The sequence below is a fragment of the Dunckerocampus dactyliophorus genome, chromosome 3 (assembly GCF_027744805.1).
Source record: "Dunckerocampus dactyliophorus isolate RoL2022-P2 chromosome 3, RoL_Ddac_1.1, whole genome shotgun sequence".
Taxonomy (NCBI): Eukaryota; Metazoa; Chordata; class Actinopteri; order Syngnathiformes; family Syngnathidae; genus Dunckerocampus; species Dunckerocampus dactyliophorus.
This window is the reverse complement of record NC_072821.1, coordinates 12,300,479-12,316,217: the sequence shown is the minus strand read 5'-3', so window position 1 is coordinate 12,316,217 and position 15,739 is coordinate 12,300,479. Positions and strand designations below refer to the sequence as shown.

The 15,739-nt window shown below is 42.6% G+C and overlaps 2 protein-coding genes and 1 long non-coding RNA gene across 4 annotated transcripts in view; 2 read left to right on the top strand and 1 right to left on the bottom strand.

Annotated features, from left to right (window-relative positions):
* The first annotated feature begins 374 nt into the window (after positions 1-374).
* Positions 375-9,529, top strand: tradd (tnfrsf1a-associated via death domain). Of its 2 annotated transcripts, none has more exons than XM_054770196.1 (5): positions 375-426; positions 3,070-3,223; positions 3,302-3,582; positions 5,992-6,130; positions 8,296-9,528. In XM_054770196.1, the coding sequence occupies exons 2-5, from the start codon at positions 3,073-3,075 to the stop codon at positions 8,586-8,588; spliced, it is 864 nt and encodes a 287-aa protein (XP_054626171.1). In that variant the 5' UTR covers positions 375-426; positions 3,070-3,072; the 3' UTR covers positions 8,589-9,528. The 2 variants fall into 2 exon arrangements, with proteins under 2 accessions (XP_054626171.1, XP_054626172.1); XM_054770197.1 differs by lacking the exon at positions 375-426 and adding an exon at positions 433-687 and having other exon boundaries at positions 8,296-9,529.
* Positions 9,530-11,469: 1,940 nt separating this feature from the next.
* gnao1b (guanine nucleotide binding protein (G protein), alpha activating activity polypeptide O, b) overlaps positions 11,470-15,739 on the top strand; it is a 10,428-nt gene continuing 6,158 nt past the window's right edge. The window contains exons 1-3 of the mRNA XM_054770195.1: positions 11,470-12,082; positions 12,201-12,243; positions 14,104-14,245. Coding sequence (XP_054626170.1) covers positions 11,965-12,082; positions 12,201-12,243; positions 14,104-14,245 — 303 coding nt within the window. The 5' untranslated portion in view covers positions 11,470-11,964. The remainder of the gene's footprint in view (positions 12,083-12,200; positions 12,244-14,103; positions 14,246-15,739) is intronic.
* LOC129178201 (uncharacterized) overlaps positions 12,447-15,739 on the bottom strand; it is a 5,776-nt gene continuing 2,483 nt past the window's right edge. Inside the window, exon 3 of the long non-coding RNA XR_008569761.1 lies at positions 12,447-15,683. This is a non-coding gene — a long non-coding RNA (uncharacterized LOC129178201). The remainder of the gene's footprint in view (positions 15,684-15,739) is intronic.

Here is a 15,739-nt window from a genome sequence, read left to right as displayed (position 1 = left end):
GAGACTGCTACTTCACTGACAGTTGAGAGGGTGGTAATCGCAGAAGTAATGAAGACAAGACACACCCGTAATTAACACACACACACACACACACACACAGTAAATTAAAATACTTGTCTGGTTTAATATAATTGCATTAAACATTGGAAATATAGACGACTCTTTCCTCTCATCAAACATTTATAGGTCACTGTAAATTATGAAGAATGAATGACGCTGTCCTACTTCTAAGCGCTTCGTTGAGTTAAAAAAAAAAAAACACCCACACTTTCTTCCGGTTTATGTCGCTCCCTGAGGGGGATTCCACCAATCAGAATCGTCCTCTTTCTTCTCAACCAATAGGTCGCGAATATATGATTACAGTATCGGTAGGCGTAATCTTTTAGTAGGAAGCGTCACCGAACAATATAACAAAAAAGTTTTGAGGTAAGTTCCTGTCCAAATTAGCAAACAGTTTCTTTAAACTCACTTTCGAATGTGAATAACTGTTGGAAACTCTTTCCCGCAACTTCGTTGTACAAATAGGGAAGTTAAAAGTTTCTCGTCTCGTCTCATTCGAGGTTTTACGGTAGTTGTCCTGCTATAAACAGTACATACTGTTAGTGAATACTGCAGTTTTGCTGGCTCCTAGAAAATACATTGAAAATCACAAGTTCTCAGCCAACGAACGGTTTTCACTGAAATGAGGTAACGTTGTGTACATTTCTGTCGTATTTCTCAGTATCAGTAAAATAAAGTGCCTACAAATGGATTTGATCATACCATGGTAATATTTAGAAGCTTCAAATGATCTAGTTGGGTAAATATCCCCCGTGAACATTGAATTAGCAAGGAATTAATAAAATATTCCAATAAGAACCAAAACTAGTGATCCGTTTGCAGCTATTGTTTTGTTCATAACCTTAAACGTTTGTATATTCAACTGCTAGATTACAAGGAAAGGGCTTATTTTCCTGATAAATTGACAATGCCAGCTATGGTCTCTGATATTGGAAGGGCCCCTATCCTACATGTACAGCTTTTCAGACTCATGTGTTTGTTTAAAATGTTGTACATGATGTGAAAGTACCATATCATGAGGTTTGTGTGTTTTTAAGTTAGTTTGCATTTTTTTATGCCGCTCCTAAATATCGTGAACAGTCGGGTACAAAAACTTTCCACCAGAACTTGTGAATTGCTCACGTCACAGTTTTAGGAGGGCAATTTTCAGGGTGTTCACAGGTAATCGGCTATTGCAGCTCAGTATCGTTGGTCGTCGGAGCCGACTCTGGACCCCTGACAACAGAGTAGGCATGGTCGGGGAGGAGGCTGCAGAATCCGAGCATGTCAGCCAAGAGGAGAAGAAGGCAGATTTACCCTTAACACATCTTGAGTAGTTTATTAAAATAATCGTACAAGAGTGATCCACAGGGATCCAATATCATTTTAAAGGCCCCTGAAATGGGGCGGACCCTTTAAAAGAATGAACCTTTGCAACATTGCCAATAATGATTGTTTGGTGCACAGAAGTGTGTCTGTCCTGTTAACATAAAACAGTAGAAACACAGCAACAACATCACAACGAGATGACTCATTTGCGGAAGCATAACTTTGTGTTCTTGAGCATTCTTTCATGCAGACAACATCCAAGCTGACTGTCCAGGGAACACTAGAGGTTGTCTTTTCGGCAGCAAAAGCTAAATGATATATTTTAAGCTCCTGATGATGACTTAATCCTCATACAGCTGCTGAACTAATCTCACAGTATACTTTTAGAGTACCGGTAGATAGGATTGCATATAATTAAATACTAGCTAAGTTGTTGAAATTCCTGTAGACCTAAGAGTCAAGCGTAGTGTGTATTAGTGAAATATGAGGACATGCGTATAATCCAGCTCAAATGATGCTCTTTCCATGCGGCGCCTTGTGCATCCTGTACATGGAGACAGCATGGAGAGTGAATGAGCGAGTGGGCTTCTGTAGTTCATCCAGAGTACAGGAGATCGGGGGACGCGTAGCTGTGGGGGATGGAGGCTTCAGATTAAGCATGTTTTTATGTAATGAAGGTTGCAAGAGGAGGTTGGGGCAAAGATGGGAAAGGTGGAATGAGGCCTCTGCTAGCAGGCACCAACAGTTCAGGATGTGCACTTTCCACTAGTGTTGCCTTTTGCCCCATTTTGGGTTTAAACCACGTTGCATTGCACATTGCAGTGTACACTACATTGGACTTGAATGACGTAATCAACACAAAAGTATACTTTGAAGACCACCTTAGTCCCACCGACATGTCTTTCAATGAGGAAGCAGTGCCTGGGGTCTCCTGGTGGGGTCTCCTGTCTCTGGGCCTGAGGTTGTTGATGTGGTCGAAAAGCTCCTCAGGGGCAGGGCCTTCGGGTGGATAAGATCCGCCCGGAGTTCCTTAAGGCACTTCCTTAAGGCCGTGGATGCTGTGGGGGTGTCTTGGTTGACGTGACTTTGCAGCATCGTGCGGACATCGGGGTAGGTGCCTCTGGATTGGCAGATCGAGCTGGTGGTCCCCCTCTTTAAGAAGGGGCTCTTCCTTAGAGAAGCACTGTCATATGGGAGAAACTCTTGAGTAGAACCACTGCTGCTCCGCATTAAGAGGTGGCTTGAACATCTGGTCAGGATGCCTGAGGAGGTGTTCAGGGCTCGTCTGGCCGGTAGGAGGCCTCGGGGAAGACCCAGGACACGTTGGAGAGACTAAGTCTCTCAACTGGCTTGGGAACACCTTGGGATTCGCAGGGACGAGCTGGACGAAGTAGCTGGGTAGTAGTGGGACATGTGGGCTTCCCTGCTGAGCTGCTGCCCCAGCGACCTGATCTCGGATAAGCGAAAGAAGATGGACGGACAGTAAACAAATGTAATCCGAATCCCTGATATAACACATTCCCATCTGTTAAACTGCTAGTTGCTGACACTTGGGACAAACCACTATCTTTTCAGCCAGTTCATGTTATGGATGTTATTATAATAGAGTAGGCTTGGAGCAGCACAAGCACCTGTTGGTGTTATCATGTGAGCGTCTCTAAGCTGATTGTGTGATTTCTGTATTTTGCAAATTTTATTCAGAGGATGGCAGACAATGTTTTGGATGGAGGGCCATGGACGGGATGTGCCGTTCTGTTTCTGCGGTCGCTCTGTCCTGATGCAAACCTGCTCTCTCTCTACAAAGACCAACAGGGAAAGTTCATCTTCTTTAAAGTTATCAAACTGACACTCATAGGTAAGCACTGACACACTTGTAGAAATGTACACGTGGATAAAGTTGCTTTCATTTCAATAAGTGTTTTTGCTTGATCAGATTCTGCAGGCGGTCTGGCTGGTTATGAGATACTAAAGGTTCATGATGCAGATCCTTTCCTCGGAGTGGAGGTGAAGTTTATGGATGTAGCAGCCTGTCAGCACTTCCTGGAGAGCTATAGCTCAGGAGCAATGCGGCAGTCCATCTCCCAACATGCCTGTCGACTTCTGGCGCTGGCGCAGGAGTTCAATGTGGAGACTCAGCTCAAGGCCGGTACACAGGTCCTGGATCGATGTTTGGACAAGCTGGAACTTTGTCTACAGCACATCCACCTGTCACAAGTAGGCATGTTTTTGTTTTTCAAGCTGACCTAACATTGTTTGGAAGCCCTTTTTATACTTATGAATGTGTGTATATACACTCCTGATCAAAATGTTAAGACCAGTTGAATAATGGCAAGAATTGACATTTTGCACTGGTGGATCTTAAGGAGGCTCTAAGTAAAGCTTCAACATGCAAAAATAAATGGGAATGAGAGCCAAAAAAAGTTGGAGTAAGCAATTTATTAGCTGATAGCTGGTCAAAAGTTTAAGACCACAGCTCCAAAAAACCTCCCTAAAATAGAAATCAAATGTTGAAAAAAGGAATGAGTAATGAGTAGCTGCACCATCTTGCCAATCAGCTGAAAAATGGGTTTGGCCATGCTTGATGACAGTATTTCAAGGAGGCTAGTGGGAATGTTGCTCCAGGTGGTGAAGATGGCTTCACGGAGGGCATCCACTGTTTGGAACTGATGTCCATTTTGTAAACTTCCCTTGCCATCCATCCCCAAATAATCTCAATTGGATTTACATCAGGGGAACACGCAGGATGGTCCAAAAAAGTGAGCTTATTCCTCTGAAAGTTCTTTTGTTAGATGGCCATTGTGAACTGCAGCATTGTCCTGTTGAAAAAGCCAGTCATGAGGGATGCCCCCTGCAACATCTCCACATAGCCAGCTGCCCTTTGACGCCCCTGCACGACCTGAAGCTCCATTGTTCCATTCAATTGAAGGATCATGATGGCGCCCCCTCCACTGTGTCATGTAAAAAACATCTCAGGTGGGATCTCCTTGTCATGCCAGTATCGTTGGAAGCTATCAGGACCATCAAGGTTACATTTTTTCTCATCAGAGAATAAAACTTTCTTCGTTCCACCTTTCAATGTTTTCAACCATGTTTGGTGCTCTCGTGCAAACAGTCAGTTTTGTGGCCTTGAAGGAGACGAGCCCTACGAAGACGTTTTTGTTCCGAAAAGCCATCTCTGGCAGATGGCGTCTGATGGTTGTTGGACTGCGTTCGGCACCAGTAACAACCTTCAGTTGGGCCGAGGATGGTCCCGTGTTTTGACGGACAACCAATGAGATCCTCCGGCTAAGGGCCATGGAACGTTTGGATTTTTTTTTCTCCCTTAATAACAAAAAGTTTCATTTAAAAAATGCATTTTGTGTTCAGTTGTGTTGTCGTTGACTAATATTTACATTTGTTTGATGATCTGAAACATCTAAGTGTGACAAACATGTAAAAAAAAAAAATCAGGAAGGGGAGCAAACACCTTCACACCACTGTAGATGCCATACATCACATCCAACAACGACACAAACATTAGCAACACGAGCATAGCTATTTGGGCTACTGTATCAACAACTTTCCAGGTTTACATATTTGCTGAAGAAAAACAAAATGATCACACTTATAGATAGTTTTTTTTTTTTTTCCACAAAGGCTGTTCTCTCCGAAGTGGTGGGCATATACACGGGACAGAGGTGGCATCATAGCAATGACGAAGGAGGTTTTTCCTTCATGACGTCATTAAAACCCGTACCTTAAAACTGGATCTATCGAGCCCCTTTCCTCTCCAAAGTGGAGCAAACGAGGGAGATGATAGATTTTTCTCATGCTTTGTGCTCATAAACAGGCTCTAGGGAAACATATTCCTGTTATAACGGTTATAACATCATAAAAAGCACATTTTGCACAATTGGGGACATCAAATAAAAATGTAATACACTACACTAATACACTATTAATCATAAAATACACTATACAACAATAATCAATCATTGCTACACGTGTAATGATGGCGAATACAAATTTAGAACAACCAGAGTTTTGAATGATAGCCCAATAAAGTGTCCAACTTTGAATGATAAAATTCTTGAACAATATGTGAGAGTGCTGCATTTAACTGATGTGTGATGTGAAGGCAATGAGCCCAACTTCATTTACATAATAGGGCTAATTACATCAGGAACACATCAGCTGAAAGCGTGCTTTGCCAATAATAAGTCATATGCACTCACTGGACACTTGATTGAGTGCATCTACACCGGTAATAGTTTATTTAGCCACTCGAGAGCCGAAATATTCTAAACAACTCTGTGTGATGCCGAGCAGCTGTACACCATATACTACAACCCAGCATACTACAAGCACAATGTTAAACATCTTGTTAAATTCATACAAAAGTCATCATTCTTATCACTTTAGATGCACTTTTTTGTTGTTTTTTTTTTTTTCAAATCATGCACTTATCTCGATGGATTGTCAAGGGATATCTAATATTGTGGCTAGTAAGTGTAGATGTTTTTTATTGCCCCGCCATGCCACACCCAGAGAAATGTTCCTGCACATGAATTAAAAATGTTTGGAGCCACATGCAGGATGGTTTGCGGAGGTTGAGGTTGTGTCTTTTCTATCCTTTTTCGGCAGCCCGAGCGCCTGCGCGACGAAGAGATCGATCAGCTTGAGCAGCAGCTGGAGCGCGAGGTCCACTGGCCTGCTCCCCAGCGGAACGCTGTCATACAGGAAGTTCCTAGCAACTGCTTCAAGTTCCAGAATAAAGTGTTTGGTAAGTCAAGAGTCATTCTCTTTGAGCTAAGAGAAGTTATGTGGCAATGTAGGTGTAAAACATCACAAGTGCACAGTGGCAGCGTGAGAGCATGTCATAATAATGTACGTGAACATCTGCTGTATTTGTTGTGCCTGTGTGATGTGCTGGCAGCATACAAACTCTGTGCAGTTTGACAGATGATTCTCTAATCCAACCATTTATGAATTGATGGTTGCAGGGGAGATTAGTGCATGCCAGCAGATAATATATGTGGATTGCATTCATTTGAAATTGCCAGCTTTCTGTTGAATTGTCGTGTTCCCTGTGGCTCAAACCAGGGCTTAAAGTTAAATGTATATATATATTTTTTGTTTTGTTTGGTATTTTATAACAATTGGATGGTGAATTGTCAACTCAAGATCCCATGTGGATTGCTCATTCTACATCATCAAAGTCTTGGGCCACCACTAGTTTTTATGGCTTTTCACAGCGGTTATTTTACTATTCTAAAATACTAAATAGGAATTTCCTTCCATTTAAGTCTAAGTGAAGCAAATCCTTGCTACTTCAGCCTTAAAAATGTGCTTTGATTCATTTGTATTTTTTACATCTGCGGGTTCATTGGTGTTTAATTGTTTTTTCAGGCTACTACAACCTAATAGTGAATCAAAATTCCAGCACCTGTTGTCAGATAGACACACTATCAACGACCAAAGAGAATACACAGTATGCTATCCTAATAAAGATACTGAGACATACAATAATGTACGGATACATGCAGAGGTACGTGGACAGATGTATGTTATACCACCACAACAGGTTTGAAATAAATCTATGAAGGTGTGATTAATTCCATTTTCTATACGGCTTGTCCTTATTAGGGTCACGGTTAAGCTGGAGCCTATCCCAGTTGACTTTGGGCAAGCATTCAAACTCGCATTCATACTTATGGGCATTTTAGAGTCTCCAATTAACTTAACATGCATGTTTTTGAGAAGTGGGAGGAAGCCGGAGTACCCGCACGCACGGGAGCGCATGCACACCCCTCACAAGGATGCCCCAATGACGATTTGAACCCTCACTGTGTGGCCAGCATGCAACCCTTTTTATACAGAATGAGGCCATTTTCAGGTAGTGTGTAGGGCTGTTTTTAGAGAATTGGTTCATTTGTCTGGAGCCGTCTCTTTCGGCTCCTCAGATTTTTTTTGTTGCGTAAATTGATTTCTTACCAAATTCCATGCAAAATAAAATTGTAATCAAATGTTTATGGTTTACATGGCTTCATGTACACGCTTAACGTTGAGCAGATTGCAACAAAAAACAACCGGTAATTATAAACTACAAAAACAAAGAGCCATCTCATTTAGACAAAAAGGTCCAACAGTTTACAGTGGAACAACGCAACATCAACCAAACAGTGCACAATCAAATGGAAATTAAAATGTCCAAAAGTCAAAGAAAAAGCAGCATCCAAGAAAAAGCTCTTTGCTAGTCTTTTTAGTGAAGATTGGCATTCAGAAACACAAAGTGCCCCAGCTTTTGCTTTCTGCTGCTCATTTTTCACATCTGTCCAGCTTGCTCGTGTGTTTAACCCCTCTCCCCCCTCCTGCTTTGTGTCAACACACGGGACCACACATTGCGACCAGTCACGTGCGTCTTTAACAGGAAAAAAAATACGACGGCACGTTCCCTTTGAAGAACCGACTCCCGTTGTCCACTTAGAAGAGTGAAAGCCCCATGACTATTTTCAGGCGCTCAATAGTGACAAAATGTTGTCCACATACTTTTGAGCACCTGAAAAATAGCAGTACTACGCATAAAAGTGTCATAATTCTTAAATGCCAAATGCCGTGAAACCTCCTAAAGTGGAGCTATAAGTCTACACCTCCATCACATCTTGATTGTTTTATTTCGCAGCCATTGCTGTGGCGTATAAAGGCAAAATCATAAAAACCTTGTCATGATCTATGCTCAAATGACAAACCTAATGGCAACTCAAGACATTTGCACAGTACTTTGCACAGACATTCATATGATTAAATGTAAACAAACACTAACTGTACAGCAAGGAAGAGCATTTCAAGTCTTAGCAGATATGCAAGTGTGTTTATTTGTTTATAAACCTCTGTTTATGTCATCGCAATTAAGTACAGTTTTATATTAATGTGTTTTTTTTCCATCAGAGGATAGAATGCTGACGGCAGCAGATGTTCAGAGCTTCGCTAATGGAGTTGGCCGTCAGTGGAAGCATGTGGGGAGGACCCTGGGGAGGGACTGCCGCGCTCTACAGGATACGGCCATTGACAATCTGGCCTACGAGTACGCCAGAGAGGGCCTGTACGAGCAGGCCTATCAGCTGCTCAGCCGCTTCATCCAGGCAGAGGGAAGGGCGGCCAAGCTGAGCCGGCTGGTCAAAGCACTGGAGTACTGCAAACTCACCGGCCTGGCTGAAACTATTCTGGACGTACACCCATGAGACTAACGCTGACATTTGTGCTCGTACGATGACAGAGGTGGAATCATGGTGAAGGGGTTGTGTCTCACCTCCGTTGACTTCCTGCTTTTACATAGAGAAAGTCTGCTCTCCATTGGTGACTACGTGTGTGTGTACTTGCTATCATTGCTTTTATTCAGATGAAGTCCTGCTGTGTGTGAGTATGTATGTGTGTGTGTGTCTCTGTCCTATGTCAACTTCGTTTTTGCTTTACAGATGGAATCTCATTTCTAATGACTGCACAACTTAAGGTTATTCATTTTCCCCCTTTAAAATGGGTGCACACAAATTAAATGGTTTAAAAAAAAAAAAAAGACGATCTCATGTTTGTGTTTGATGCATTAGTGTAATTAAATCTGATCATTTTGTCCAAATTCCCCCAGGTATAAATTAGTGTTAATCCTCCATCCAGTCACTCTCTCACACACACACACACACCCATATACACGTGCACACGCTCATATGATTAAACTGACCTCCTGATGTTGCTGCTGAATGTGTGTTTGTGTCACGTTGTTTCAGGGCACCGAGGCAGACATAGCAACTGAGGTGTGCGACCGACGAGGTTTTATCGCCGCCTAAATTCACTTTTGGATGAAGTCGCTGCACGTCTGGTTTCATTCAGGTTCCGTGTAGAAGCCCAACCCCTTCCACCCTTTTTATGCCACTTGACTATCCATCCAGATGTGACGTGTGGATTAGAAGCTTTTAACACACATATACAGTACACGCTTATTTCTGCCCAGAAATAGCTTTATAAGTTATACATTCATCTCTTTTCAGCTCTGTAACTACAACTACCGCTAAGATTGTAATGTGCGGGCATTTAGGGCTGTTTACGTTGATACTCAAGCAGTTACATACTTTTAGTGACACAAATCCGGGCTTTTTTTTTTTTTTTTTTTTAAGTGTGATGACAGTTTGCCATCAGCACACCGACAGATTATGAAAATTTGCTATAATTTTCAACTGGCTTGTATATCTGGCAGTGATGTGACAGAGTCTGTGCATAAGTGGCTTGCAGTATGTTATGCACTCACTGGTCACTTCTTTAGGTGCCCCTGCCTTATTTGTATTTATAAAGATAATGCTGAGTTTTGATGGCTAATATCAGAGAGGTGATTAACAATATGTTTATTACTGTGCTTGTATATTATACCAATATGTAACTACATTGCATTGACTGCATGATGAACTGGGGCTCTGCCAGGAATTCTGTGCCCCATGAAAAAAATTGCTATTCGATGAACAGGTGGAATCGGAGTCACGGTGTAAAAGTTAAATAGATTTTCAACTTTGGTGCATTCAAGGCCTGCCAAACAAAGCAACGCTTGATGAAATACCATGATCAGTGAAGCGTAAAGACATGACCGTAAACGTATTTAAATGTATTTATAAATTATTACTGAATGAGATGTCTTGTATTCAGAAAAAAAACCCTCCTTTTTGGGGGAAAAAAATAAAGATTTGTTTTACCAAAAATCCTGCGACTGCTGTGCGTGGGATCCGCTGTAATTTTGTTACTAATTCATTTACTTTTCTGGGATGGTCACCAGTAACTTTAAAGTTGGGGCGTCCAAACCTTTTCCACCTAGGACCACATTTTGAAAATCAAAAGATGCGCTGGGCCACTTTTTATGAAATTTGTATGTATTTGAAAATTTAGTCAAAAGGCAAAAAAAAGGGTATATACTGTATTTAAAGACAAAACTGTGTGTTGTTGTTAGTTATTTGTATCAACACTTCAGCTTCTTCTCTTTACTTTTTGCCTTTTTGCTTCATTTTTCCCAATGCTTTTTGGTGTCATTTTAGTCCTACAATGTGCCATGGGCCAATAAAAAACAAGCCGAGGGCTGCAAAAGGCCCCCGAGCCACACTTTGGACAACCCAGTAATCAGCAATTACTTTTTTTTTAAAAGTAATTTGCCCCACACTGCTGAAGACAGAAAGGAAGGTTTCTGGAGCTGACTCTAATAATTATACCCGTCACTCTTATTGCAAATGTTGAGCCGAAATTAAGGGAGAACGTCAACTTCAAGGTAGCAGCTAGGGTTTGGAGTGAGTGAGGGAGCCAGCCATGTGACAAAATTTGACATTTTTATGGCCGTCCCAATTACTCGCGGATTTTTGCCATTCACTGGTGGTCCCGTACGGTCACCCCGTACTGTATATACATATATGTATATATGTGTGTATATAAGTAAATATATATACATGACCTATGTGTGTATATGTACGTATGTAAAGTATATATGTATATATACACACGTATGTGCTGTATATGTAGCCTATGTATACATATGTATGTACAGTGGCGGAGGCAGAAATTTTTCTTGCGGTGGCCAAGGTGAGACCATTACTCACATAGGGGTGGCAATAAGTTGAAACCTGAAATGTCTAGATGGCCAGTGGGGTAGCCGGAGAGAGACCAAGGGTGGCCACATATATATATATGTGTGTGTGTGTGTGTGTGTGTGTGTAGCCTATATATAATTTTTTGCCTTTTACTAAAGTAAGTATATATATAAAATTTCAGTTTGCGGCTCTCGCTGGAAAAAGTGTACACACCCCTGTTGTATGTAAGACATAGACAAAGACAAAGTACTTTGCAATGCTTTTAAATCGAGTGCATTTTCCATCTTTTAAAAAAATAAAATGAATAAGACCGACCTGTGTTTTGGAACACACACGCAAGTTTAAATGAATGATTTTGATGCCATAGCTTCATGTTGTTGTTGCAGCTAATAGATACAATGTTTGCCATTTAAAGGTCTCTTGCATTGGAAGAGTCTTTTTACAAGACGTCATTTTAAGCTCCTGCCTCTTAGCTCTGACGTCAGCGAGAGTGTCTGAGTGTCTGAGGTGTGTCCCTCTTCTTCCTCCTTAGAGAAAGATACGATGCAATCGCTGGGTCTCGCTGTCACCATCATCATCACCACCACCACCACCATCATCATCACTACCAGCAGCAGCACCGCCCTGTAGAGAGAGAGAGAGAGAGGGAGAGAGAGAGAGAGAGAGGCTTCCGAAACCCTCCCCCCCCATCCTCCCCTGCACGCTCCCCCACCTAACAACAACCTCAGCCCCGCAGCGAGGCTCTCTCACAACTACCCCACCCCGCCCCCAACCCCCCCTGAGAGAGGGGACGGAGCGAGACGCACACTCGGAGTCACCGAGGAAAAAAAGAAGACCGCTTCGGGAACCCCGGCTCCGCGTTGCCCTCAATCCGGGCCTAATGCTGTAGCGGCGGAGCGCAGTAGGAGCGAGAGAGAGACATCGCACTGATTGAGACCTAGGAAGTCGGCGAAAGGGCCAGGGCGGACCCGGGGAGACGACGCTTGTTCATTCGCTTGGAATCATGGGATGTACGCTGAGCGCCGAGGAGCGCGCGGCTCTGGACCGGAGCAAGGCCATCGAGAAGAACCTTAAGGAGGACGGGCTGGTGGCCGCCAAGGACGTGAAGCTGCTCCTGCTCGGTGAGTAAGACGCGGCCCCACGCCCTAGTCGTCTTCCCTCTGCTGCCTTGGGACTGCGTGGGGCGTTGGTGCTCTCCGTGGTACTGATTTCACTATGGCGGCCTTCTGCTCGTTACAGGAGGGGGAGAGTCCGGCAAAAGCACCATCGTCAAACAGATGAAGTAAGTGTCTTTATCTTCTCTCTTTCGCTTTTTTACATTTTTTATTTATGCTAGAGTTATACCAGGCCCGAGATTGCACCACCCCCCACCACCCACCTCCCTCCCTCTCGGTGAGCCGCCATGTTTCCAGAGGCCGAAGCCCGGGAGCAATGCCGGTGGCTCGACTAGTGAGGCTGCGGAGGCCTCGGCGGTGTATCCCAGGTTGCTGTTCGCTCCGTCGGGTGCTGAAATGTACTTAACGAGACGTTGTCGGCTTCATGGTTGGAGCGTGTGACGGACGATTTGGGTGTTGTTCGTGTGTGTGGATCTGAGTGAGGTCAGCACAGCTCCATTAGTGAATACCTCTGCTTTTAATCTTAATGGCTTTAAGTGCCCGATATCGGCGGGAGTACTTTGCCTATAAAGCGGATTTACGTAGAAATATGGCTTGAAAACCGCATCTAAAGCGTCCCTAGGCTAAGCTAAATCACCCTTTGATGTTTTAAATCACTGTTGTAGTTCGCACTAAACCTCTTAGTGAAGTTTCGAGATGTTTTCATGATAAATCACCGTCTATTGTATATTTTCTAACGGGAATCTTCTCCACATCTACACCGTCCTTGCGAGTGCGTCCTCCCTCCCCCATTGCTGCTTCCTCTTCTTCCTTCACCTATTTACTTTGAGGACTTTCTTTACCGTAACTACCCAGAACGCAACACCCTCCTGCCAAATTGCAATGCCTGTTTATTTTCTAGTTTGTTTAGGCCAAACAAGCAGATAGGATGTCAATATTTTAAGCACAGATGATTGAATAGTGATTGTCTTGATGTTGTTAAAATGAGTGTGAAGTGAGTTGAGCGTCTAGATTCATTTGCAGGAAGTGAACGCCTCCAAATGTCTCATATTTGTAAGTTTTTACTGGCACAAAGTTAGCTTCCTAGGATATGAATAATTGAATTGAAAAAGGCCAGCCCATTTGGGGGCGATGCACTAACTTAGCGAGTCACTCGCAGCTGCAAATATGTCTGGATTTCTATTTTTACACTTGAGTGTGATTTGTCAGTGAAGTTCTCATCATTTGCGGATGCTGGAAAGCTTTGAAAAGACTGATTCCAGCAACCTTTCAGAAGAATGGACGACTACAGTATTTGGGTGTAAAAATAGCCTGTTTGACTGGTGGTGGCCTATGAGTAAGTGTTCCAAAATAGATATTTTACATAAAGGTTGCTCCAAATACAAACAAGACAAGGTTGTTTGCAGCCATCACTATTATTAATTCAATCCTCTTCTCTCTTATCCACTTCTCATCCATAATTACACAATTGCGCACACAGCCACCGCACAAAATATTAAAAAGCTCCTCCTCTTTCAGATTTTCTCCCATGCGGGAAATGCTAAGCCACAATAACGCCCCGAGGTGTCCTTGCCACGGTCTTTTCCTTGTGTGACACAGCACCTTGTGTGTACATGGAGGTTAAACTCCAGGAACAAAGGAAGTATGTATTACAGGAAGTGATGAGTGCCATGCAGCATGTGTTAGCTGAAAGTGATGGTGATAACCTTTAAAGAGTCACAATCTGTCTTAAAACGGAGCAGCAGAGTGCTGTGCAGAGTGATGGATAAAGACTTCATTGCCAGGCATAAATTATACATTGCTTAAATATCACATAACCGTCCAGTTATGGATGGCGGTAATGAGGGTCCACCACATAATACAGTCATGTCTTTTAGTCGGACGCGTGTGTTAGAGAGAAAGCGTGAATCACTTCCACAATATGCAAGGCTTTATCCCCATGAGGTGAAAAGACAACCGCAGAGGGCCGCAGGAACATATGGCAGAATGGGACATTTCCTTGTGTTAATGTCTGTGTGCGCCTGCAGGATCATCCATGAAGATGGCTTCTCTGGGGATGACGTGAAGCAGTATAAGCCTGTGGTCTACAGCAACACCATCCAGAGCTTGGCAGCTATCCTCCGAGCCATGGACTCACTGGGAATCGAGTTTGGAGACAAGGATCGAAAAGTTAGTCGCCTCCATCTTGAAATGCTCCAGTGTGATGACACGGGGGGGGCGGTGAAATGTAATAGAATTACATAGAAATGCTGGAAAGGAAGACATATTTTTGTCTTCAATTCACAATAGAGTAGATCCCCTTGAGGTTAAACACAATACGTTTTGGGAATGCTGCTTTACCTTGGATTTGTTCTGATTTTGATAGCACAGTTCCCTCAGGAAATTACCTGTTCCAGCGTCAAACTGTTGCCACCATAAAACCTTTAACAGTATTGTTTTAAGAGACATTCTTAAATGTCATAAAAGTGTAAAAATAGGTCACCCACTGTACAGTAGAGCCCCGCTTTTTGCGGAGATTCTGTTCTGGACCCACCAGCGCCCATAAAAAATTTTGACACACGGCTCACTCCCCACTGTCCAAACCCTCCTGCTAGCTTGTATGTCACGTTCTCCTCAGACTTTTGTAATAAAATCGACTATTGTAATAATTAGATCAGACCCCTTCCCCTTCTCTCTCTCCAATTGCCCTTGTTCACTTGCGACACAGTCCAGGTTTAAGCACTAAAATGGCTCACACACTTACTAAACGCATTTCAAGTATAAAATGTAAAGGTACTCACCACTAATGAATGATAACGTAAGATGTTCGATAAAACAGATGGATTTAAAGTTATTGTAAGTCTCACTTTTGCATCTCAACACACAACTATGGTGCGTTCAAGGACCACCGAACAAAGTGCAAAAGACAAACATGTAAAAATTGTGGGGTGGTACATGTATGTTGTACATTTTACCTGTATTGTCACGTATTTTTAAAGTATTACCGACGTAGGGTGAAAGAGATGTTTTCTGTGAGGAAAAAAAAAAATCAAATTTTCAACCAAAAATCCGCTAATTTGCTGGGTCGGAAATGCTGAATCGCTAATGTGGGGGTAGCCACTGTACTTGTATATTAAAACTCAACCCTAACTTGAATAACTAATGACGTGTAGCGTGGGGGAGTGGAGATTCATTCTTAGACGTCATACAAGTGGAAAAACAAGTACGAATATTAGAACTTCAAAACATGAAGTTGTGTACTCACCCTTTAGTTTGATGGCAGCACAGCCTCTCAGGAAGTGAAGAAGGCTTGTCAGCTTCCTGAATCAAGCTTTTTAACATTATTGAATGACATGCAAGCGTAAAAAGAAGCTAACTGCTGTATATTAAAACAGAAAAACAATTGCGTGCCCACTATTCATTACTGTTCCATTAACACTAAGCACAGCACAATTCACTGTGTACATTCTATTTTTCTTCTATTATTATAATTGTAATTCTGCACTTAGGCATGTTGTAGTGAGTAGCCAAGACAGAGAGGTGTGTTCTACTTTCCTATGTCATGATGAGTTGAATTTCCAATTCTATGGTCATCATCACATCTTTCCTCTTTGACATCACTGGTCACCTTGTGTTGTGAAATTACGAAAAAATACAAAAAAAAAACCTAAATAAAAAGCAAAG